This window comes from Balaenoptera ricei, chromosome 7 (assembly GCF_028023285.1).
Source record: "Balaenoptera ricei isolate mBalRic1 chromosome 7, mBalRic1.hap2, whole genome shotgun sequence".
In the NCBI taxonomy this organism is placed as follows: Eukaryota; Metazoa; Chordata; class Mammalia; order Artiodactyla; family Balaenopteridae; genus Balaenoptera; species Balaenoptera ricei.
This window is the reverse complement of record NC_082645.1, coordinates 111,120,658-111,147,584: the sequence shown is the minus strand read 5'-3', so window position 1 is coordinate 111,147,584 and position 26,927 is coordinate 111,120,658. Positions and strand designations below refer to the sequence as shown.

Below are 26,927 nucleotides of genomic sequence, written 5' to 3'. Positions count from 1 at the left end.
CATGCATGCACATTCCAAAATTCTGAGATAAAAAATTGTTTTCATCATGAAGAAGGGAGAAACATTTGATAGGGAAAAGGGGTTGATTTCAATTATATCTTGATAGCTGGGAAGGAACTTCTGGGGAAAAGTTCAGGGAGCTGGTGGAAGATATGAGGAAAAGAATGTGCATTATAAAGACTAGGAAGTGGAGCTCTTCTAGTAATTGGGAGATTCTAGCAGAGGGTGTGTGCAGGGAAAGTATTGGAGACAAAGCCTGGAAAACACCTAAACTGGGCATAGTTCAGTATCCTGAACATTGGAGCTTAATACATATTCATGAAATGATTAACAAGTGGGAGCTGAATTAGGTTCTGTCTTGAATACTAGGCCATAGTTTGACAATAAGCCCATAAAATTTGAGGCTCACTGATAGCAAATATGTCCTTCCTTGTTCCCCAGGGCCTGGTCCGGTTTCCAGTAGGAATAGATGGTACAACGCTAATGTTTATTGGGTCAATTAATCAATTGAGGTCTTGGGTCAATTAATCAATTGAGGTCTTGGGAGAGAATTACATAACATTAGTAATCATATTTGTGATAATAATAGCTATTTCTTATTCACTATTCACTGTTTGTGAACACCTAAAGTAGTCAGATACTGTGTGTGTTTAGTATTTCTAATGTCTATTAAAAAATTCCTCATTGTGAGTGCAACACCGACCTCATTTTGTAGGTGGAAAAACTGAGTCTCAAAGAGGTTAAGTGACTGCCTTTGGCTGCACAGTTAATTAATGGAAAAACTGGAATTTGAAACCAGGTTTGTCTTCAAAGCCTAGTACTTATCTCTGATTCTGGTTTCAGTAAGCCAGATGGATTTGAGAGGTAAGGGGTGAAGGAGATAGAAGAGACAGACCATTACAACGTTAACAATTGTAATTGTTAAGGACCCTGTGGGTGTCCAGCCTTCCCTAATTGCCCTTCCCAAGTATGACCCCATCTCTTTTATTCTCTATCACTGCACCATGTTGAATTTCTTTATACTACCTACCACGATTTATAATTAAAAGCGTATTTCAGTGCTCCTTTATTTACTGCTGGGTTTCCATGCCAGATTTTAAGTTCCATAAATGTGGAGATTGGTTCTACATTATTCACTATTGTATTACCCAGAGACTAGCCTATAGCATGTACTCAAATGTTAAGTGAATTAAAGAAAAAATTAGAGCAGAATATAAGACTAGAAACAGATGAAGAGGTGTTCCAGATGGCACAGACATTTCAAGCCAAGGTAAGAGAGACTTGTTCTTCCATTAACTGCAAATACAGAAGTCAGGGAGTCAGGTTTCTTTTAAGGGCCGGAATTGGGGAGGGAAGGGTTTGGGTTTAGACACAAAGAGTCCAAGGTGACAGCAGGAGATCCAAGAAAAATAACTAACAGCTAGAACTGTGAAAAGCCAAGCCCTAGAGAAAGGTCAAAGTCGAAGTCGTAGACCAGTGAGTCATCCCCCCGGGTGGGAATTAGTGCCCTGAGAGTCAGTAAGATCTCCGAGGAAAAGGATTCTGAGGAGTGGGAAGAGCAACGCGCTGAGGCCCTACGCAGAGGGGTTACTCCCTTTTAGGGCATCAGAGAGGAAAGCTAGTTAGAAAGAGAGACATGTTCTCCCAACCTTCTCCAACATCCCCAGACAACTCAGATGCATCTTTCAACTTGCCATGAGGGTCAAGTGCACAGTCTCAACCTTCCGCAGGTTGAACTGGCTACTCCATCCTGGGTGATCTCTGACACGGATCGTCCTGATCAAAGCACCTGCTTTCTCTTATCATGGGCCTGTCAGTGCTTGTTCTCCCCTCTTAGAGTTTAATTTCCAAGGCACAGCAGTCATTTTTGTTCATCTTAATATTCCCAGTGTCAAACATCAAAAGAGTTCAGTGAACCTCTGTTGACCGAATATTGAGTGAAGGAGGAGATGAGAGAAGCAAGAGGGGTAAAATAAGAATGGAGCACCACAAATACAAATAAAGAGAAACTGCCAGGTGCTATGCAGAGATCAAGAAAATGTTAAGATGGAAAATGTGTTGTCTAAATGTTACTGCATTCTCATAATAAAAGCCATCACCTATCAATCACCTACTCTGGTAAGAGGGTAGTCCTTCATGAACCTTCTCTTATTTGAGCCTTGGAATAACTTTTTGAAGTGCCTTTAATCATCTTCCTGTAATAAATGCAAAAACTAAGTCCTGCAGAAGCTGAATGACTTGCCCAAGATCACTCGGTAAGTGATGAGATGGGAGAGAATATCAGCTCTGCCTCCAAACCTCTGTGACTAACCTAAATTACTGTCTTCTCCGATCTAATTACTATTTTTTTTTTCTGCTCAGCAATGTTTAGAGCTGTGTCCAGGTTACCAGGAGTCCATTTTCCCCTCCCCATGCCATATCAATACTAAATTCCTACAACTTGGCTCTCTATATAAAAAAGGAAAGTCAGTGTACAAGAGAGCAGAACAATCTTTCTTCATTGTTTAGGACACTCATGAAATTTTAAGAGAAAATGTGCCATTGTTATTTCAAACTAGTGAATGCACAGCATGTTTATTATTAGCTCTTCATCTGAAATAATTGAACCTGCAGCTAAAAATAGCAGATAAATGAATGAGCCATTGAGAGCCTGGTGAGTTTTTCTCTTTCCCTCCCCCGCATCAGAAAGTGACTGTCTCAGCAGGGAGATTATATTCATAAAGCTTCAAAATCATTAAATTCTCAAGCACATATTCTTCTTTCAAGCATTCCTCTTTTTCTAGTGGCTTGGCTAAACCATTACACCAAAAGCTTTTCACGGGTTGAAATTGCTTAACATATGATTCTAAGTGGTTTATTGAAGCCTGCATTTTTATTTTCTTTGCTTATTTGGCTCTTAACGTATTTGGGAATTGGAACAGCAGAAGGAATGAAAGCAGGAGGAAGGCAGAGAATTACTGATGTTCCATGTAGAATGGTCCTTCAGATCACATGATTTAATTGTACACAAAGGACAAACTGAGGCTGGGAGCTGGTGGGTAGCCTGACCACACAGACAGCAGGGTCAGGACTGGCACTCAAAGCTCCTGACCACCCAGACCAGGCCCCTGAGGGAGAGATGGGTAAATCCATAGACATATGTTTGGTAGACTCCAAGGATGAGAAATTATGTAATTTTACCAGCTCTCAGTGGAGCCATGGCTAATGGGGGCTTTGGGACCAGAGAGCCTGGCTCAAATGCTAGCTCTCCACTAACAAGAAAATTATTGACCCCTCTAAGTCTGGACAAACAGAATAACAATTTTTATAATAGCAAATGTTTATTGAGCACTTGCTATATGCCAAGCACTGTTTTAAGCGCATTTCACATATTAGCTCTCAAATTCTACCTCATAACTCTAGAAGTTTAATTCAGATAACATCTATTAGGGCCTAAGCCCAGAGAGTTCTCAATTAAATGTATTATTTCTTGGTCAGTAATGAACGAATATAAGTATTAAATAATTAATAATCTCTAAATATCAATGAAATGTATTTTAATTATTGATAAGATCAAATAAACTATTTTTTAAATTATGATGAATAAAATTCACATTTTAAAATTACACCGTGAATGAATATTCTCATGAAAGATGTTCTCCTCAAAACATTTGTTCTTAAGCAATTGAAAGATTTAGGTGGCACTTTAAATTTCACTTCCTTGCTCTGACATTTCTGTTTCCTCTAAAGCAAAGATGCACCTTTGAGAAGACACTCAGGATCCAAAGGATATGGAATAGTCAAGTGGGAAGTCTTTCTAGCATTTTCCACTGAGTAAGCAGGTCCATAAAGCTGTCGACTTTTCCCCCCCTCTTAGGATAGGGCAGAACAAGATCTTTGTATATGTTTAGTTATTATTTATGTTTAAAATAGGTGCAAAAAATACCCTTATAGTAGAAGACTCAACAAATTAATCTTTCTGTGCTATTTCCCTATATTAGAGAAGTTCAACACAGGAGAAATCTGTTAGGTAGCTGACAATTCTCTCAGTCAGCCTCATCATGAGACAGTCTTTTTCATGGCCTTGGGAATCTTGCAGTGTGGAAGTGTCAGGCTGATGTCTTTCGGCATTTCCATCTCTGACTCTCTGTGCTTCACCTGGAAAATATGCCAGTCCAGCCCACCGCTTTTCTGGAAGACCTAAGTGAATTGTGTCTGAACTCTGCCCCCCTCTTAGGGCTGACTTAAGACAGGAATAATTCATAAGCTCCGATAAGTGGCAGTTGTTTTCTCCTGTTGACACACAGTTTGTTGCAACCATCATACATGTGCCTTGAATACGTTAGAATACAGAAAAGGTCCAGGGCCTAATCTCTGTGGAGTGAGCTTTGAAATGGCTAAGAAGGGATTTTTAGTCAGAGGAGTTATTAAACTGCATTGCAAAGTATTCTTAACTGGTATGTTCATTTGATGCTTCCATTTAAAATCTCTAACATTATTATGACGCAGAGTAAACGTAGTTTACAAAAATTAGAGGCACATAACGCTTCAGAAACATACCCCAAATCACACCCATCTGTAGGGGTTATGCAAGGCAACATTGTTAAATGATTTCACTCACAGACTTGGTATCTTCAAAACCAAATTCAAAGTCCAGCTCTGAGCAGCTTGGGGCAGGAACTGAAATCTCTCTGAACCTCAAGGTCTTCATCTGCAAAATGACAATTGCCACGAAGATCCTTCTCTTTAATTCCTACCTTACAGTATTGCACTAAGGATTAAATTTAAAAGTAATAAATAAATAAATAGATATATGAAAAATTTAGCACATTTCCCAGCACATTCTAAGCACACAAAAAATAGTAGCTGCAACCATTAATACTACAAAATGTTGAACTGAAGTTACACCTTAGGTCAGAATATTTGCTGAAGAAAATTTGTCTTCATACATCTGAAATGCTTTCAATCCACTAATTTCAGGCAAAGGCATCCAATTTTCTATTTTCCTTTGAAGTTCGTATCAAATAGTAACAATGAGAACGATGTATTGAGAGGATGACTTGTCATCTTGCATGCTGCAGTGTTTGACACTTGTCATCTCACTGAATACCCCAACGATCCCCCACCAGGTGGGTGTTACTCTCTCCATTCACAGGTGTAGAAACCTAGACTCAGGACTTTAGGCAACCACCCAAGGTCTTCCTGCTACTAATGACCAGGTTTGGATTTCAACGCAGTTAGATCACTAATGTCCATTCTCTTAAATTCTATTCTAAATATGCTGAAAGTAAAAGTGAATGGCAGTGGAGGAGGTGGACTGAGAAGATTTTTCTTCTTTAAATAAAGTTAGTCTAGATCAATGGTTCTCAATTTTATTTTTTTTGTAATCAAAATTCCTTTGCACTCTAAAAATGTTGGGGGACCTCATGAAGCTTCTGATTGTAGGGTGTATACTTATTGATATTTTCCATATTATAAATTAAAGCTAAGAAAATTTCCACACATAAGCGATATCATATATTTGTCTTTGTCTGACTTACTTGCAGAATCAAAAAAAAAATGATACAAATAAACTTATTTGCAAAACAGAAACAGACTCACAGACTCAGAGAACAAACTTATGGTTACCAAAGGGGAAAGGTATGGGGGAAGGATAAATTGGGAGTTTGGGGTTGACATATCAATACTCTGTAATAACATACATGGGAAAAGAATTTGAAAAAGAATAGATACATGTAAACTGAATCACTTTGCTGTACACCTGAAACTAACACAACATTGTTAATCAACTATACTTCAATATAAAATAAAAATTATAAAAAACAGCTTTTGCTATATACTAAATTGTATTTTCAGCATATTTTGATGCCACATAGAAAGAAATGAAAATACTGAAGCTTAAAGAAACTAAATAAAGTTATAATTCATAGAAAAAAAGCTAAGAAAATTCTAAATATGTGTAATTTTAAAATAACAGTAACAATTTAAATAACCATAATTTATTCTTTGAAAATAATTTTAAAATAATAATAAACACATTACATGTTAACATACATATTTTTATGGAAAATATCTATGTTTTCCAAAACAAAACATTTTAGTGAGAAGAGTAATTTCATCTTACATTTTTAGCAAATCTTCTTAATATCTAACTTAAAAGAAGACAGCTAGACTCTCCTATTTGCTTCTGCAGTCAGCCTGTTACACCATCACACCTCATGAGGACCCTGAAGAACTCCACTGAGTACTCATGAGATAATTCGAATGAAAAGGGCGAATAAAATCTTAGTATTATAAAAAGCATAGTTTGACTGCTGGACTCTCTGAAAGATCTCAGTGACCCCTAGGGGGTCCCAGCTCAAACTTTAAGAACCACAGTTTAGATAAAATCTTGAAGAGACCTGAGAGGTTCCATTGCCAACTTGAATCTGCAGTGATAACTGAAGTTCATCATTCAATTACCTTCTCATCAAAGTGTCTCTTTGTACTGTTCTGGAAAAAAATGATGAACATTTGTCATCTCCAGGAATAATAAACATTGAGTGGGAAAAATATTTAAAAAGTAATAATATCACTTAGCTGAAACAAAAATGTTATAGAAAAATGTGTCAGACATATTTGGTTAACTCAACATGCAGAGACAAAATTAATGTACTTTTATCTTTATAGAACAAAAGAAGACATTCCTTCACTGTGCAAATGAAATGTAATTGAAGTGTCATTCTATTTTTGTGGCATTAACCATACTGATTAAATATGTTATATTACTTAAGTGAAGGTAGTTGTCAAATAGTAGCAGACATGTACCCTAATAAAGCAGAGGGTACCAGGAGAGCATTGGAAATCTTATATAAGATGAGAAAAATCCTATGCAATATTTGAATGGAGTTAAGACACATCAGAAGTTGAGTCATTTGTTTGTTTATGAGATTGCATCTCCAAAATGTTTTGGCTCAGAAATGCAATTTTTCTTCATTGCTTTAAAATCAAAGCCCAGAAACAAGGCATTTGTAAATCATAGTCGGTGTTGTTCATTTATGTACTGAAATTGATTTTGCTTTACCATACTGCTTCTACAAGGGAAAGGGTTGTTGTAAGACACTTACTTATTCCTAATAATTTTAAAATTTAGTATAGTATCCTAAGTGTTCCAGAAGAACTGTGCCCTATTTCACAGATATACTAGCAAAGCTGAAGAACTAAAGAATCATAATTTCGGTAACAACAGTATTGCACCAAATGGAGAAACTACATTTTTTAATCGTAAATTTTCATATTGTAGAATGTAAAAGAGTTCCAACACTTAAATGAAGTTTGATTCCCCATTGCCAATTGAACCACACCCAGAAAAAATCACTTGATTGCAAATTATGCAAAAGTCACAGGTACACTGAAGTTTCCAGATGTTGAATTAGATGAGAGAAGAAACAACAGTATTCACTTCAATGTATCCCTCTAAAGTGGGTTCCTGGTTGAATATTTTACACATTCTAGAGGTGCTGTTATCCTGGAAGTTTTTTCTAATATCCAGATGCTCTGAGGCAAACAAAACACTTACAGATTCTTCAGAAAAGAGTTCCTTGTTTAAATAGAAAATCTTGCCAATAACACTGAGAAGTTTGTCTTGGTTCCCTCAGGTTCTCCGCAGCAACAGCCTGCTGGAATCTACAGACTACTGGCTGCAGAATCAGAGGACGCCCTGCCAAATTGGTTTTGTGGAAGACAAGTCTGAAAACTGCGCTTCTGTAAGTAAACACAACTCTGGGGATGCAGGCTGAGAAAGTGGGGAGTCGGGCATATGTAGTCATAGCAAGGACATAATCATTAAGTACAAGATTTGGAAAGCATCCTTTGGAAAATACATAACTGGTTTATACAGTGTTAACAAAATAACAGGCAGAAGCTCATGATTCTTCTGCTTTGCTCATTTCAACAGGTAAATTAATCTTATCATTTCTCTGAAAAGGAAAAACGATGTTTTCGTTTTCAAAACTGACTGTGTAAAAGATTCAGAAATAGCATCGTATGATGAGAAATAAAAGCCTATTCAAGAGTGCTCTTGGATTCTTTTCAATATATTTTATAACTCCTACTAGTAGGTATTTTCCAACATGAAAACTGTGTAAAAATGTTCTACCATTCTTATAAGTTATAGTCATTATTTGAAAACATTTTCAACATAAGAAATATACAGGCATGCTTTTTAATATTATATACTGGATCTGAGCTTTACATATAAAACCCTCCTTTTCAAGGGAGGAGATGTCCTTATAGATAAATATTTCTTGTGGCTTAGAATGTAAGGGCGTATTGTTGATACGAGAAATCAACAACGTGATTTCTGCTTCCTATATGAAGTAGTCTGCTTCCTATATGTTCTACAAAACTATATGTTTGATTTTAACTGCAATCACCTAGCTCTTATGGAGTCATGATTACAGAGACTGGGAGAGAATATTTCCAAAGAGGAGAGAAATGTAATTCTCATGACTAAGTTGAGAGCATCAGCTCTGAGCTATTCCTGGAGGTAAGTTGCAGGCCAGCATTTCTGTTAAAAGAAAAAAAAAGGAAGCTGAAAATGGGATGGAGGAGCTTTTTATATATAATGAGCAGAACCAGAACGGGCAGACAGGATGTAAAACATTTCACACTGCAGAGTCTCATAGCACAAGGAAAGCAGAGTCCATTCAACAGACTTAATTCAATCTCTTTGTTTAGGCAAAATGATTTTGATCCTGCTATTTTGGGGACTTTTTAATCCCTTGTCCAAAAAACCAGTTGATGGCTAAAAATCTTTGGCGAAAAACGAAAAAGGATTTAGGTGGCAAGTAATTTAACAGCGATATCTTCTTTGCAAATTCAATTCTGAGATGAGGTGGAAAATTCAGGCATTTGCTGATATGGATCTCTAATTACACAGCTTTGAATTGTAAAAGGAAGAGAAATGGAGAGTAAAAGCTATCAGCATCTACACTTTAGTCAAAGTTGTCATCCAAGCAGCTCCTGTATTAAGGAGTCTGCCATTTGGAGAAGGCACCAAAGTTGGGGCACTAAAAATTGTGTAATAAAGGGCAAAGAGGCCTTTTCTAAACTTTATATTTTTGGAATCTATATTGCAGATCTACAATTAGAAATGGTAAATTTATAGCCAAATTTAAGATTACCATTGGATCTTCCTAAGTATAAGAAAACTCTACTCACAACCCCACCAATCCCAATGAACTCAAATTTCGACTTAAAACTGTATGACTTTCTTTCTTAATTCTTTGTCCCTTTATAGTTTCAGATGACATCAGTGAGCTTGAGCTAGCTGATTCATACTGCCTTTATGGTTCTTTCTATACTTCCCCAAAGGGGAAAAATCTAAACACAAGTAAAAGGCATACTGGAAGGTTAGTTTTCCTGCAAGAGTTTATAATAAATGAAACTGACACAAATGTTAAAAATTGTCCATGACTCTAAACTGTAAAAAAATTTCAGAATCCCTATGAAAAATGAACCCTAATCTCTCAAAAAGTATCTTGTAGTTACTTTTACTTAGTTTATGAGTCCTTTCTCTCTTTCTTACTTGGCACAGATTTCTAGGGTGAGGAGAAGAAACAGAATCCAGAGCTGGACATTGCTGAGGGGAAGCTATTATTTAGAGGAAAATAGAGTTGATCTACAGCAATGCTTGACAGGACAAGGATCTCTTGATCAAAACAGCCATACACAAGGAAGGAGTCACTAAAATGGTCAGGGAAAAAGTACTTAATTCCTTTTCAAAACAAATCATCCACAAAAGGATAACAATGAAGTTGTAATTTAAATTAAAAAATAGAACTGTATTTTAAAATAATATCTTCATTAAAGTTTAATTTTAAAAATTAGTCTAGTGAAATAATCCCAAATCTAAATCTATTAACAAATAATCACAACAGATTCTGAGGAACCAGTAGCAAAGCTGTCCCATATTTTATTGCTTTATACTCTATTCATAACTCTGGGGTACCCCACCCTATGTTCATTGTTGCTTCTTTAACTCATTTCTTCCTGATCAAACTTAGTAGCCAACTTTTTTATATCCAATTTTGATTGGCTTGGTATCCATCATACTGAACTCCAAGTATCTGGATTTGCAGTTTCTTAGAACTAAGTGCCTCCGAGGACCAATGTTTTCTGAATTCAAGATGTTCATTTAGAATTTTTATTGAGGGACGATCTCAAGCATAGAAACCCTTCAGGGTGTTATGGGCATGGGTCAGTACAGCTGTTTGTTCTCAAGCATCAAACAAGCTTCAAAAATAAGTTTTGGTCATTATCTCAATAGAGAACTGCTTTCATTTCACAGGTAAAATGAGGTGCCTTAGTGAAGAGCAGTTTGAAGCTGTCAGAAATGGGCACTCTGTAATGACCTATATGAGAAAAGAATCTAAAAAAGAGTGGATATATGTATATGCAGAACTGATTCACTTTGCTGTACAACAGAAACTAACACAACATTTTTAATCAACTATACTCCTATAAAAATTTTTTAAAAATAATAAAATGTTTAAAAAAGAAATACTATAGGCCAGCCAAACATGAAGTCTGACTCGGAAGGCCCCTGAAATTTACCCTTAAATTTTTTTCAAAAGATATCAAATATGAAAACTGTGGTTTTGTTTTTGTAAATAGAGTTCTCCAATCAAGCTATACAATTTTATTTTATTTCTGATTTGCCATTCTGAGAAAAAAATCATATACCAACCTTCACCGTGTTCTCTTTTTAACCTAATTATTTAAAAGGGAAATGTGGAGGAGGATAATGAAGTTGGAAGCCAATGTTCAAACCCAACAGCAGAAGCATTATCTTAGTAGAGGTCGTTAACATGAGTGGTAGGATTTGGACTTTTCAGGACCCTTGACTTTTTTAAATTAAAAACTAATTTAATTACTTTTTAAGGCCCTATTGCTCTTTACTAGAATTTAATTTTTTATATTTCAAGAACCATCTTTTGGTTTAATGCTTCATTAAAATTACCTTGACAATTCACATTCTTTCTTTTTTTTTTTTTTTAATTTGAACAGACTTATATTTACAAGAGAAATTGAACATATAGTTTTCTTTTTTCTTTTTAATTGGGGTATAGTTGCTATTCATAGTTACAGTCACACTTTTTCCTTACTGATCATTTTAAGACTTTTGGCTATCATCACCCCGCAAGTAGATTATAGCCTCTAGAATGCATTTTAATCGATGAATCATGGCATTTGAAAATGTGTTACATTTGCCATAAATTTGTAAATAAATGAATCAGATTCTCAAGCAGCCTTCAACATTCCGTACATGATATTGTAAAACTACGAAGATACTTGACAGCTGTTCAGTGAGTCTCTGATGCGAATGCAACCCAGTGGCAACAATGACAAAATATCTTGAATGACTGCTTTTTATTTTATATTATTTCTCCAAATATGTCTGGACCTAGTCTATTCTGAAACTTAATAGAAAAGTTAAAGAAGAGACAAACACCCTACTTGATAAGTTGGTCTATGGAAAAATCTAGATTTACATGATTAAGGAAATATATAATTATAGAACTGTGAAGAGACATTTACATTATCTAGTCTAGACATTTACCAAGTTTTCAAACAACTTTTAATTTTTTTTCCTAAAAAAATCAACTTTTGAATTTATTTTTTAATTCTTTAGACTTACAGAAAAATTGCATGAAGAGGGCAAAGAATTCCCAGATTCCCTAAATGCTAAAATTGTACTGCATTAGCTTTACCCTCTCCTTTGTGCATGCATTTATTGATACATCTGTGTGTAAACAAGCATATATGATTCTTTTCTAAAACTTTTGAGAATGACATGATGCCCCTTTATCCCTACATACTTCAGTGTGAAATGTAAATATTTTAAACTCAGCTTGAGCCCAGAGTTGCAGAAACCCTTGTTTAGGCTACTAATTCAGTTCATTGACTTCGTTTACTGCCTCAAGGAATTACAATGTATATCTAAGCAATATTCTTTAAATATTTATTCAACGATTTTCAAGGAGAAGCTAAATGCTGCCTGCATAAAAGTGAAAAATCAAACAATGGTGGCAGAGTCAGCCAGACTGAACAAAACAGAAGTTCTAGATAAACCAGACAAAGCAAGTCTGCACTGGGGCAGTAGAACTGGTCCATGTGACCTCACCTCACCCTGGGCAGTATTTCCGGACACTTTTTAAAAATCCAAGAGTCCCAGAGAAAACTTTTGAGTCTCAGTCAAATGAGAGTTCCACTGAAACTTCCCAAACTTCTAGAAGCCAGTAAATTAGAAAGGACACTTTATTGGGAAGTATGGTACAGAGGAATGGTAGAGAAAAGAGTCTGCCACCAAAGAAACTAGGTGGCTCTATATCCACAAAAGTCATATGTAAGAAACCAAAACCTAGAAAAGTGATCAATAAAACTGAGAAGGAGCTTTTGATAAATAATTTGAGTGCTGCACCTAAAGTGTGTGGCCAAATAATACAGTAGTAATTTGGAGGTAGGACTTAGACCTAGTCCATAACATTTATCAATGTCTTAGATCCTGAAACTATTAAAGAGAAACTTTTTATAAGTTTATTTTGACGGAAAATTGAGTCCAAATTCTATCTTATTAGTTGTAGGTAAAATGTTACATAATAAAAATTAAGATCATTGACTTTGTTTACTGCCTCAAGGAATTACAATGCATATCTAAGCATTAAATAAGTGGATTGAGACTTCCAATAATTCATAATAGAAATAAAAGCTCACAATGTAATTATTAATTTAAAGTATGCTTCAAAACTGTACATACTGTATATTAAACAGTACATATTCTTAGAGGAAAACATAGGCAGAACACTCTATGACATAAATCACAGCAAGATCCTTTTTGACCCACCTCCTAGAAAAATGGAAATAAAAACAAAAATAAACAAATGGGACCTAATGAAATTTAAAGGCTTTTGCACAGCAAAGGAAACCATAAACAAGATGAAGACAACCCTCAGAATGGGAGAAAATATTTTTAAACAAAGCAACTGACAAAGGATTAATCTCCAAAATATACAAGTGGCTCATGCAGCTCAATATCAAAAATACAAAAACCCAATACAAAAATGGGCAGTAGACCTAAATAGACATTTCTCCAAGGAAGATATATAGATTGTCAAGAGGCATATGAAAGGATGCTCAACATCACTAATCATCAGAGAAATGCAAATCAAAACTACAATGAGGTATCACCTCACACCAGTCAGAATGGCCATCATCAAAAAATCTAGAAACCATAAATGCTGGAGAGGGTGTGCAGAAAAGGGAACACTCTTGCACTGTTGGTGGGAATGTAAATTGATACAGCCACTATGGAGAACAGTATGGAGGTTCCTTAGAAAACTAAAAATAGAACTACCATACGACCCAGCAATCCCACTACTGGGCATATACCCAGAGAAAACCATAATTCAAAAAGAAACATGCACCCCAATGTTCATTGCAGCTTTATTTACAATAGCCAGGATATGGAAGCAACCTAAGTGTCCATCAACAGATGAATGGATAAAGAAGACGTGGCACATATATACAATGAAATATTACTCAGCCATAAAAAGAAACAAAATTGAGTTATTTGTAGTGAGGTGGATGGACCTAGAGTCTGTCATACAGAGTGAAGTAAGTCAGAAAGAGAAAAACAAATACCATATGCTAACACATATATATGGAACCTAAAAAAAACAAACGGCGGTTCTAATGAACCTAGGGGCAGGACAGGAATAAAGACACAGACATAGAGAATGAACTTGAAGACATGGGGAGGGGGAAGGGTAAGCTGGAACGAAGTGAGAGAGTGGCATGGACATATATACACCACCAAATGGAAAATAGATAGCTAGTGGGAATCAGCTGCATAGCACAGGGAGATCAGCTCCTTGCTTTGTGACCACCTAGAGGGGTGGGATAAGGAGGGTGGGAGGGAGACGCAAGAGGGTGGGGATATGGGGATATATGTATATGAATAGCTGATTCACTTTGTTATACAACAGAAACTAACACAACATTGGAAAGCAATTATACTCCAATAAAGATGTTAAAAAAAAAAAAAAAGGACATGTTAATGGATTGAATGAAGGAAAGATAAGTCAAGGATAACTCCTACAATTTTGGCATAAGCTCCTAGGTGGATGGAAGTTTCATTTACTGTGATGGGGAAGACTGAGGGAGGGGGGAACTGGTTGGAGGTAGGACGAGGGGGATGGTGCTGGGTGTCTCTTAGTCATCCAAGTGGAAATCCAGCTTGGTAGTTGAATTGCAAGTGGGAGTTTTTGGCAAGATCAGGGAGAGAGAGAAGAGATTTGAGGGTCTTCAGGGTGACCCTCAGAAAGTAGAGAAGATCAGTCACACCAGGAAGAATGTGTGGATGAAGAAAGGAGCTTATAACTGAGAGCTGGGGTGTTCTGATAAGCGCACATACAGGGATCTCTATCTTTCAGGGTCCCCCCAGAAGCAAGAGATTATTTGTGAAGCGTGTAAGCCGAGTTTCAAGTACATAATAAAGTATTTTAGTGGTATTTTTGCCACTAAAAATACAGACAGATGAATAGACCTGAGTGTAATTTTAAACCTGGGTGTTCAGACCATTTCTTAAATTTTTAAAAATTCGTATTGACAGAAGAATGCATTATTATAATAGCTCAGATTTGGTTTGAGTTTCAATTTCCATACAATTTCTGCAATTACAGCAAATTTCCTTTGAGTTGAAAGCCAATCAGTCAAGAAAAACCAACAGCAATAAACAGTGTTTCTCATTAAAATACCTTTAAGCTTCAAGGATATTGACTACATAATTTAGATATCTTTTTAGCAGAATTATTTGTTTGGTTTAACTTGTCTTTCTTAATCAATTTTTCCAAAGTCCCAGGAAAACTAGTTAGAAGTAATAGCGTTAATTTTTTTTTTTTTCACAACTTAGAGACTGAAGTTTAAAAACAAATAAATAAATAAATAAGAGGAAGAAATACAAAAGTGGGCCTGGCTAATGACCACCATAGGATGTCTGTTTTCAGTTCCAAGCCTCTGGAGTACTATTTCTCTCTTTTATAACAACGAGACAAGCTCACCCTGGGCCTTTATTAGGAAATGAGAAAGTGCTACAAGCAGAATTCCTGCCCTTGCATCCTTGGCTATTACACTCTTTTTAAGGCCAGAGACAGCCCTCACTGTATATTCCAGACAGTACATGGCATGTCAGCTGGTCCATAGCACCTGTGATGTTGGTGGAATTTAATTGGAGTCATTCAATGTACTTGCCAGAAGCATCTGAATTGGCTGAAACGAGTGAAGGAAACTTTGCCCATTGCTAAGTTATGCCTCAGGCTTGCTTTAATAGTATACAATCAGTTAAGCAGACAGTCTAAGTCAGCAGTGAGCAGGGTAGTTTTGCTAAGTACCCAGGGATGAATTCTTCTAGGGAGGGTCTCTCAACCTTCAGCACCATCACCGTATTAAGCTGGATAATTCTTCGTTGCAGGGGCTTTCCTGTTCATCATAGGCTATTTAACAACATCCCTGGCCTCTACCCACTAGATGCCAGTAGCACCTACTCTCCAGTTGTAACAACCAAAAATGTCTCCAGGTATCACCAACTTCCCCTGGCTGGGGAAGGTGGGCAAGGGGCAGATTCACACCCAGTTGCAACTGCTGCTCTCAAGTTTCTGAAATTTTAATCTCTAGTCTCCCCTAAGGTACCTCCTATTCATGTGTTTCAAACTGAGCTGCCACCTCACTCTTGCACAGACATGGAAAGGAAAGAGCCTCTGTTTCCCCCCAAAGATCCCAGTCCTCCTGTAGCTCTCATCAAAGGCCATGTGCACTCAGAGGAAGGACTGAAAGTGAAAGGTTCATGAGACAGTCAAAGCCGGTTCAGGACACCTGCCTGTAGGTCAAGATCAACTAATTTATGGCTCTTGCTTCTACCACCAAACAGAATTCAGTACCACTTGGACATCCCAGGCGACCAATTTTTAGACTGAGATGTATTATTTTTACTTATAACTTATTTTCTTACTTTGATCAAATATAATGCGATTTCATAACAGAACATTTGAAAGCAGTAAGAAAGAAAAGCTCCCTAACTCTACTAGTTAATGGATCTACTCTTGACACTGGTTATTTCCTTCCACACTTTTCCCCACAAGCTAAAAAGAGCAGGCATGTCGATTCACCTTGATTCCAAATGCTAATACAGGTCTTGGGTTGAAGATCTTCTAATATTTCAAAATAAGTCAGAAATCTAGTTTTCAACATGAAATCTGATTTCTAAATGTTGGCCAGCAATAAAATTTTCTTTCAAAACAGACCACCCGTATCAGATGGAATCAGCTGGTGGGACGCATTTCTGACATCTGTCATTTCATCTTGTGTCCACCTGGCCTCATTCTTGTTACCTGCTAACTTCTATTTGCATTTGAATTTAGAATCTCTGTCACTAAACAATCTCTCAAGTGCTTTCCAGCTCAAAAATTGTATGAGTCCAGGACCAAGTACATTACTAGAACTTCCTTTCTCATTACCTGAATTAGCTTGTCCAAAATGTTACCACTCTCCACAAGTAGACGATACCACCCTCTGTGGCCTTATTCTCAGAGGATGATTTAGAAAATACAGTCTTACCTAACCTGGAATATAAAGGACAGTGGACATGAATTATACCAATTTACTCATATGTGTATATAAATATATAATGTGTATTCTACTGAAATATATTATATATATAAATATACATTACATATATACACTATATACACATTATATATATTATATATATATATATATTTCTGTTGAAATGTTGTTCTGGTAAGTAAGCAATTGACTTCATGAAGACCTAACAAAGAAAGAATGGTCCAAAATTTAAAAATCAATCCTGTAAGTACATTTGCACCCAAACATCCAGTTCAATATCCTCCACCATCTGCCTTTCCAAATTTGCCTCTCAGTCAGCCCTCACTTCCCCTCACCACCCTTTCCCTGGGTTCATTAGAATACTTGCCATTCTTCAAACACCTATGTCCCTTTGCCCATTCTATTTCTGTACTCCAGGCTGCCCTGGAACCAGCCTGCTGCCTCAAAAATTCTTACAGACTTGTCAGTCAATCTGTGTTTATGCAAAACAGTCATTTCAACTTTTTTATCAATTTTTAATCATTACTTATTCAGGACAATTTGGGGAAAAATATTGCATTATTTCTTTCAGATTAATTCCTGGGGGACTTACTGTAATTTCCTGCATTACTGACTTCACTTGGAACTGACGGCTAGTTTGTCAATTACTTCAATATTGTATTCCTTCAAAACTGCTTTGTCTTAAAAGAGAACAAATGTCATCATTCTTAAATGAAAGTACTCTTCACCACAGCATTCTTACATGTACACATATATTTACATATATACTTCTCCTCCTTCCTCATAAATACTTATGTTACTCCGAATCCTTTTTAAAAAGCAAATATTAAAACAAGTAAAACACTTCCTTTGACCCTATCTCCCTGTGAAACCACTCACCCTATGTTCCTCCTTCTCTTGACCACCAGACTTAAAAACTAACGAAAAGTGTATTGTCTCTACTCTCTGGCTACTATCTGGCTATCTTACCTTTCTGCTGAAATTGCCTTTATCTGTGACAGCAAATCCACTCACATGTTGTCACTGCTTATGTTCCTTAGCTTTGAGCTAAGAACTAACTAAACATATACCCCACCCAGCTTCTGAAGCCTGGCTATTTTTTCCATGGCTTCAGGAACATCATTCTCTCTTTAATTATTTCCTTACCTCTAGGATCATTTCTTCTTTGTCTTATTGCTGGACTTCTGCTCCCCACAACCTTGCACTTAAATGTGGCTTTTCCCAAAGGTCTTTGCAAAAGCCTGTCCTTTCTTGCTCACAGCTCTCACTGTGATCATTCATCCTTACCTCATGGCTTCATCCACATCTGTATACCAATGGCCACCATCTCAGGACTGCAGACTTATTTCTAAGTGCCTGTTAGATACACCCACCTGAAAATCTCAAAAATAACCCATAGTCAACATAACTTGGGTATATATCCAAAGATATGTTCCTCCTCCCAAAATTTCTATTGATGGTTTTGTAATCTACACATTTTCCCAAGCTATAATCCTCAGGATCGCACTCATCTTATTTTTCTCCCTCACGCTTCATCTCTAATTGGTTATCAAAAGTTGCTTTTATTTTTCAGTTCTGGCTGTGCCTTTTCAGCCCCACTGTCACTATTTAATTGTTTAATGCCCCACATATTTCTTCTAAATATTTAATGTGCAAAACTCTAAAGCAAACACAGAAAGCAAAAATCAAAAAAACAAAGAAGTCCTTAGCAACTTTAAAAGGCCACTGATATCTTGGTGCCTTTTTCTCCTGAATTCCCTTGTAGCATCAAATTCCTAGACTTACTTTAAGATTCCAGTGGTACAAATAATTACATTACCAGTCCCCTACTACCACCCTCAGCGTCATATAATTCCTCCAGGGACTGCTGAGTCAATTCAGTATCTAATTCAAGACCATGACTCTAGTTTTTAATTGAATTGAAGATGAATTCCAAGGGAATATGAATATGATTCACCACTGTTATCCCAGTTTTTAAAGTTCTACGCTAAATGACAGGCCAATGAAGAAGCACTTTGACATTGGTACTATTTGACACTGTGAACACAATCACAACATGGATTTGACAGAGCCTAGTGGTAGCACCAAAATAAAATAGCTCTTGGTGAATGTATTTACATCACAGGTTAAACAAACAGAATGTACTAGAGTTCTCCTATTCTGCCAAACTAAGTGACTAAATTTCCATTGGTGAAATTGCAGAACCCAAGAGCTGGAATAAACCTGAGAAGATATATTGCTCACTCCATTCACTTTTCAGGTGAGAAAACAAAATAGCAATGAGGAGGAAGATTGCTTAAGGCCACAGATTAAATTAATAGCAAGGCCAGGTCTAAAGCCCAAATCCATCAGCTCCTAGCACAGTGAGTAAAGCACTTTTTCAATATTCTGATAGATACCCTCACAGAAAATATAATAATTTTATTAAAAAGGAATAAAATGTACTATTTCTTTATTGTAGGATTTATTTGAGGCATAAAAGATTTTTATTACAAAGCTATGCTGAAGACACTAAGTTATTGGAAAGTTCCAAGATCCTTAGCTTTGTCACATTTTGTATATAAGATATTGTCAGATTATATCTAAGATATAGCTAGTTATATCATTCATAGGTATAAATGTCATTAAAGTTTGGTATGTCTGTAGCATTAACCAAAGCAACATAGCCTTTGGTCACCTCAAGTGGCAGTGCCAACACTTAACTGCTCGAGCTGGCATTTATTGGGTCTTATGATGTGCAATCTACCTACCAGAATCTCTGAGGTATATAAAAATATGCGCAAAAATTCTCTGCATCTTAAAAAGCTCAGAAAACTGGACATTTTAAACAATGTGTCATAGAAACTCTGGATACTGATTCCACCCCCACTCTCCTGGGCTTATTTTGTTGTTGTTTTTTTCAATTTTTTTTTTTTTTATTTGACTGGATTGACAGTGAAGTTTATTTCCTTCTCATAGTGTGAAGTCTTTGGTGTCACTCCTCAGAGATTCACAGCCTTGGGCCTCTGCACAGTCACCTAGGACAACACTCGTCCTAGCAGGTCTCTCTTTGACTGTGTCTTTCTCTGATCTTTCTTTTAAGCTTCCTGCCTGTTTAATTTGGTATTACTTTCTTGCCTGTCAGACTCCACTATTTGCCAGTTGATTACTCTATTGCCTCTAAAAATGCCCAGGAGTATAAATTGCTCAGCAGTCTGATGCAATTAAATTTGAGCAGGTGTAGTTTCTGAAATCAGTTCTGAATTTTGTTCTGACCCCATGAGGGTTCTTCTTAGATATCTCTCTTTCTAGTTCTCTCTAGTAAACTAGCTGACTTCAGGTTTAACTTGTTGCTCTTAATTAATAGAAGCTATTTTTTTGAGGATGCCCTTAGGCTTGAACTTCCCCAGAAACTGTCTTAAATAATCTCAGTTCTTTGGGGGAAAGCTTCTGAGCTCTCTTTTCTTATAGACTACCCCTCCTCCTGGGCAGACTCTCTAAGTGGCCACTCAGGGCACTGGGTGAGGCAGTAGTCTCTGATGTTTTTGGCTTTCCTCTCCCAGTTAGAACCTCTACTCTACAAGAAGCTAGAGTGAGGGTGTTCATGAACCTAGTATTCTCAGCCTGCTACATCTGAGTAGCACCTGGGCAGGGCCCAGGTAGTGGAAATAAGCCCCCCAACTTCTTGGTTTCACTCACCGGGAATTTAACCTCTTCTATTTGGAGTTGGAGGGGATGAGAAATGCTGGCAGTTTCTGACTCTCAGTGAGATACAGTAACCCTTGTTTGGAGCTGAGGGGAGAGGAGACCCAAACAGAGCCTCTATCAAGTTGAACTGGGGAAGGAGAGACAGGGGAAAGGAGAAAGTGGGGTGTGGTGTAAACGCCACAGACTCTCTCTCTGTTCTGAGTTTTAGTAGATTTTCTTAAAAATATTTCATTTTCTGTATGTTCTTAGGACAATTTCTAGAGAATTAAAACATTTGTTTTTATAGGTTTTTTTCCAGCTTTGCTTCCTTCACTGGGGAGTTGGTCCACAGAGCTCTTCACACTGTCATCCCAGACCTGGAACTCACTACCATTTCTATGTTACCTGCCTGGCCCTTGGAGTTGTTTGAATTTGTGACCCATGCAGGGTTTGTAACTAGAGTCAAGTGTTTCATGTCACCAATTAAAGGTTGTTTTATATTCTTTAACATTCAGCCTTGTTGAGAGTAGAGCTGACATTCTTCACAAAAGTTCAGGCATCTAATGTCCCTAAGGAAGAGCATCTCATTTTTGTATAAAGCTGACAAGTGAATGTTTGCGGAGAGAGCCAAGATTTTCCTCAGGGAAAAATAGGAGTTTCTTTATAATCTATGGAGTCCAACTTCAAGAGATGCTTTTGCTGATTTTATTCTGAAAACATTTAACAGATGCCACTCAATGTCAAGCTAGCCATTAAAAACTTGTTAAATAGCATTGATTTTTCAACTTTAAGGAATATAATTTCATCATCAGCCCACAAAATAGACTGCAAAATGTTCCCCTTGATACTGCATGAATTGATTCACAATATAGTTGTTGACTGGAAGCTACTTAGACATTAAATGAGGTCTGGCAAAGGATGATAAATGTCAAATAGCTGAAACTGAGTCATTCTCTCTAGTACTAACTGCATAACAAACCCAGTTGTCTATTTATGTCACTCATTTGTTCCAATAAATTATATTATCAACCTACAAGAGAATTTAGTCATGTATCCTTGAAATCACCAGAATTTTGTGTATTTTCAACCAGAAATTCATGGATAGATATATCTGTATCAAAGAAAATTCTCTGGTCACTGCAATTTTCATCTAATAACATTAATAATATGAGGCTGGTGCAGGCTAAAAAAACTGATATTAAAATTCAGGGCCATACTTTAGTTATCACAACAAATTCTAAGTGACTTGGCCTATGTGACCTCAAAGGTTCCTTCCAATTTTGAAGCCTCTTTTCAAACGCTTATTCATTGTTCTTGACAGTCCAGTATTGGAAGAAAGTGATATTTTGCTTGATTAGTGAAAGCAGCATAATTTTCCTACCTTTATTTTTTTACACTGACCTTCAGTGTGGTGTTCTGTTAACTCAGCAGAGTGTTGTTGTTCTAATGTTTTAGTCTGTGAAAGCACATTCTGTCTGAATTTCTTAAGAGGCAAAGAACTAGGGGTGTATATTTGGTTTACGTTAGTAACTGCAAAGGGAATTCATCAATCAGTGTCACAGGCTTTGAGCTATTCTTATGACAACTCAGTTTTACTGACTTTTTTTTCCTTCAGTAAGTTTGTCTTAAAGATGCCCTCTTCCCTCTATCCATCACAACCCTTTCTCACTCTTCATATGGGCAGAGATCTCTTTGATCTAAAGAGAAGTTATTCGAAAGTGGGAAAGCAAAGAATTGGACTTGAGCCCTGTTCATGTGCCTGGAAACTGAAGGGAGAATTGATTTGCTTAGGCAAAATCCACTTGGTTTTTTAGTTTATGAAAGCACTTTTTACAACTAATCAATGGTGAACATTTTAGAAACTGCCTAAAATGAAGCCCCACAAGACATTTCAGATGACACAAAAATATGAATTCCTGTGGTACATGAAAATTTATATCACATCATTTGTTTGAAAACAAAACCAAAAATACATGAGTAGCTTATAATAAATAATATTTATGTATGAATATTTTAAAAATGTGATACTAACTGATGTTTTCTTTTTTTATTTTATTTTATTTTTTTTTTTAATAGATCTTTATTGGAGTACAATTGCTTCACAATACTGTGTTAGTTTCTGTTGCACAACAAAGCGAATCAGCCATATGCATACACATGTCCCCATATCCCCTTCCTCTTGTGCCTCCCCCCCATCCTCCCTATCCCACCCCCGTAGGTCAAAGACTGATGTTTTCTTAGTGTGTTGATGGTTATGGGAAAAATTCATGCAGGTTTTAAGCCCCTTTCAAATCAGCTGTGCAGACATTCACTTGCCTTCTTATTTGTAGTCCTACTATTATTAACGTCATCTCTTGTTTAAATTTTTTTTATTTTTAATACTAATTATCAATGCCAGGAAGCCATAATACACGCTGCCCATGCAAGATGAAATGGGCAAATAATAATATTTCACTGAGTTTTTACAGAAACCCTATTAAATAGCCAGAGTAGGTATTGTAAGTAAAGAGATGTGCATGAGTGTTGAAAGGTTGAATGTTTGTCCAGGAACATAAAGTGATGGAGGTATTGCCTGAAATCAGGTCTTCCAATTACATTTGCCAAGCAACAATTAACAGGGAAAGTAAAGTCTTATGATTTCATATCCTTAATTTTCTAGAGAAGCAATTGACAAAATACAGTCCTCAAGCCAAATCTGGCCCACTGTCTGTTTTTGTAAATAATTTTATTGGGACACAGTCACATCCATTCTTTTATGTATTGTCTATGGCTGCTTCCCCACTACCACAGAAGAGGTGAGTAAATGCAGCAAAGACTTTTGAAAGATAAATACTGCTTCTTTGCATTATTAGTTTAGTATGGATAAAAACAAGACTATTTCTCTTCTATCTGAGGAGTGTCTCAGGTCTGTTATACTTCAAGTATTTGAAGGATATTACTTTTCACCATCAAGACTTTAATTCATTGCTCTCTGCTTCCCAGTACTTAAAACCATGAAATGTTTTGAAATTTTTATCAAAATGACATTTTCATGACTGTTTCCCACAAACTCGCTTATTCTTGTTTCACTTTAGTATAGCCTTTTTGTGCTTTACCTCTTAGTGGCTTCCAATTTAACTACTCAAAGTGCCCTAAGAAATTACATGTTTCATAGCATTTTCTCCTGACTTACATTTGAGAATTAGACAGAAATATTGCCTTTTCTTTTCCCTCTGAAGAGTGATCTGTCATCTTTTAGGAGAACACTATTGCTTCCTGCATAAATCTAGCTTTTGTTTTTCTCAAAGCTGTAATCACTAATCATATTTTTAGTTCTGTAAACATTAATTTGCCATCCCATTTTACTGTAGCCTGTTAATCACAACTTACCAGAAGTCACAAAAGCCATGGTCATGGTCTTTGAGAAATATTTGATGTGTGCTGGGCAATTCAGAAAAAAGAACAAACACTTGTCAGCTCTTTAGAAAAGGAAAACAAGTCCTTGGCAATTCAAAGAGGGTGTGATCAGAGGATACATTTCCCTATTTTGGGGCCTCAGATTTCATGAAGTAAGTTAGCAGGGGCATACACATACACACCTGAGCCCTACCTAAGTCATTATTAATTTGAAAACCAGACATATTTGTGTATACCAAAAGACAATGTACTAAAAGGTTACTACATCCATAGCATAAGAGAAAAAATGCAGGTGTTATAGAAAACTTTTCATCTTTGAGATCCATTTTAGTGATGATATTCTGTCATTTGAATTTACTTCCATAATTATGTTCTTCCTACCTTAATGAGCATTGTGCTACTCCCTGGAACCACAGTGGTGACTGAGAGAGACATAGTCTCTGCCCTCCTGGATCCAAAATTTTCTTGGCTTTGGAATAGAATGGCCTCATTTTTTATGATAACATTTGTTATATCATGCTGAACAGAAACTGATTGGCAGGAATACTTGTTGAAAGGAAGATGGAGAGAGAAAGAGAAGGAAGGAAAGAAGGAGGGCTGGAAAGAAGGAAGGAAGGGGGGAGGGAGGGGGGGAGGGAGGGAGGGAGGGAGGGAGAAAGGAAATAAGGCAGGCAGGCAGGCTCAAATAAAATGAAGGCAAAGTCTATATGCATATAGGCAAAGTCTATAGGCATATGAAGGCATAGTCTATATACTATAGGGGGTACTTCTGAAGACTTCAGTAACTCAAGATTAACTTCTCATGGGCATTAACATAGAATATAGATAATGGATCTGAGATTATATCAATTACCCCATTATAGAACATTTTTTACGTTTAAATACACTTCTTAATCACAGCATGTATTTACAGTAATTTTTGCATTGCTAACACCTCTTTTCAAATGGTCAAAAAATACCACCTGCCTCAGTGCAGACAGTTGCTTGGCTTAAGGTCGTAGGGGCACATTATGGAAATTTCAGCCTTAAGGTTAATCTCCAGAAGTTTATCTTTGTCCACCTGTATCGTCATTTTTGCAAACCGAACAAGATGTCTGCCTTGATTTTTCCCCTAGTTTTCTTAACATTGTCTCTACTATTTCATAGAGCTGTTCTCTCCTAAGTTAACTATAGGTCATTGGAAATGGTCTTTCCCGTGACACCACATCACTGTTAACTTCAGATTCAAAGGTATTAATTTTATACAAAAAAAAAAAAAAAAAGATTTTAAATGATGGTAGGAGTACCTGCTAAAGTAACATATATCAAAATCACTCTCAGAGTGGCTGAAGCATGTAAACCTTTAGTCCATGTCGTCCTGAGAGCAGTAAGTTTATCTCTTAACTGATAAAGTGAAGTGGCCATGTGACAATAGTTTAAGAGTTCACAGTGCACCATAAATTATGTAATTATTGATAAGTTGATTTAATTTGTAGAGCATTATGGCATATGTTCTTTCTGCATGTTAAGCAGTACATTAATAATATGGTTTTTCAAGACTACTCACCTAAATTTCCTAGATATGCTCTCTCAGTAGTCATATATCTGGCTGAATCAGAGTTGGAAAAATTCCTACATCCCCCTACCCTCCACCTAACACCACACACTCACTCACACGTATGCAATTATTACTTCTAGACTGGCTCTGCCTAGTATATTATAAGGCATGTGTTAACTTTTGGAGAACTCAGAGCTCATTGGTCCTGCCTTACCCACCCTGAGTACAGTAAGTCCCCTACATATGAATGAGTTCCATTCTGAGAGTTTATTCATAAGTCCAATTTGTTTGTAAGTAAGTCCAACAAAGTTAGCCTAGGTGCCCAACTAACACAATCGGCTATATAGTACTGTACTGTAATAAGTTGATAATACTTTTCACACAAATAATACATTAAAAAACAAACAAACACAAAAAAGAAACAATTTTAATCTTACAGTACAGTACCTTGCAATGGACTGTAGTACAGTACAACAGCTGGCATACAGGGGCTGGCATGGCGTGAACAGGCAAGAAGAGTTACTGACTGGAGGAGGGAGAGGAGGTGGGAGATGGTAGAGCTGAAGATCATCAGCAATAAGAGACGGAGGGCAAGCTGCAATTTCACTCATGCCTTATGTGATTGGACATGCGAACTCACGTTTGCATCTTTGAAAGTTCACAACTTGAAGGTTCGTATATAGGGGACTTACTGTATCTGGAACTTACTTACTGTATATGAACCAACATTCATTCAGAGAGAAGGCTTACCAAATCCAATAACTCTTGCTGTACAGTAAAAATTAGCAGAACATTGTGAAACAACTATACTCCAATAAAAATAAAATAAATAAATAAATAACCCATGTAAGTTTTCCCTGCTCTCCTCACATCACAAGGAGGGAAAGACCATTGCTCTTCCATTAATGAGCTGTTAGATGATGGGTCAATTATTCTGACTCTCTGAGCAAATTTTATCATCTATAAAATAAACTGCTTTGACCAGATATTCTCAGAGTTCTTTTCCATCTCTGAAAGTCTATGGTTTTCCAAACATCTGTCCTAGTTAGTATGGATGCACAACAAATCACCCCAAACCATAGTAGCATCAAACAACCTTTCATACATTCTGTGGGCACTGAGCGGTGTGGGGGAAGGAGAGTGGCTTTCTTCTGCCCTATACTGTCTGGGTCTCAGTTGGAAGACTGGAAGGCTGGCACCACTGAGCATCAGATAAGTTAGCCAGAGGCTAGAGGCTGGAATCATCCAAAGGCTTGTTCATTCACGTCTGATATCTGAACTGGAAAAATTCAAACAACTGTGATCTCAAACAGCTGGGCCTTGTTGTGTATCTCTTTTTATTTCTATGTGGCCTCCCCAAGTGGTCTTTCCAGCATGGGTACTGTAGACACAGGCTTCAGATAAAAGGGGAAGGAAAACCAATGCCACTTATTAATGAAGCAGTGTTAGTGTTACATCATAAAAAAGCATCTGGTGTATACGTTGGTGTGACTACCTCTGGAAAATGCAGTATCATATCATGCAAAAGTAGCTTCTCAATAAGTTTAGTCTGGTATGCATAGAATTAATCTGCCATGGTTTCCACCTTCTTGAATTCAAGTATTTAAAAAACACTGATGGCTAATAACATGCTGCCTACAAGAGATTTGTTTTAGCTTTCAGGACACACATAGACTGAGAGTGAAGA

General features: G+C 36.8%; 1 protein-coding gene across 1 annotated transcript in view; it reads left to right on the top strand.

The window, feature by feature from the left end:
• SPHKAP (SPHK1 interactor, AKAP domain containing) overlaps positions 1-26,927 on the top strand; it is a 118,213-nt gene that overhangs the window by 13,062 nt on the left and 78,224 nt on the right. Inside the window, exon 2 of the mRNA XM_059927547.1 lies at positions 7,617-7,724. Within this exon, the coding sequence (XP_059783530.1) occupies positions 7,617-7,724 (108 nt within the window). The remainder of the gene's footprint in view (positions 1-7,616; positions 7,725-26,927) is intronic.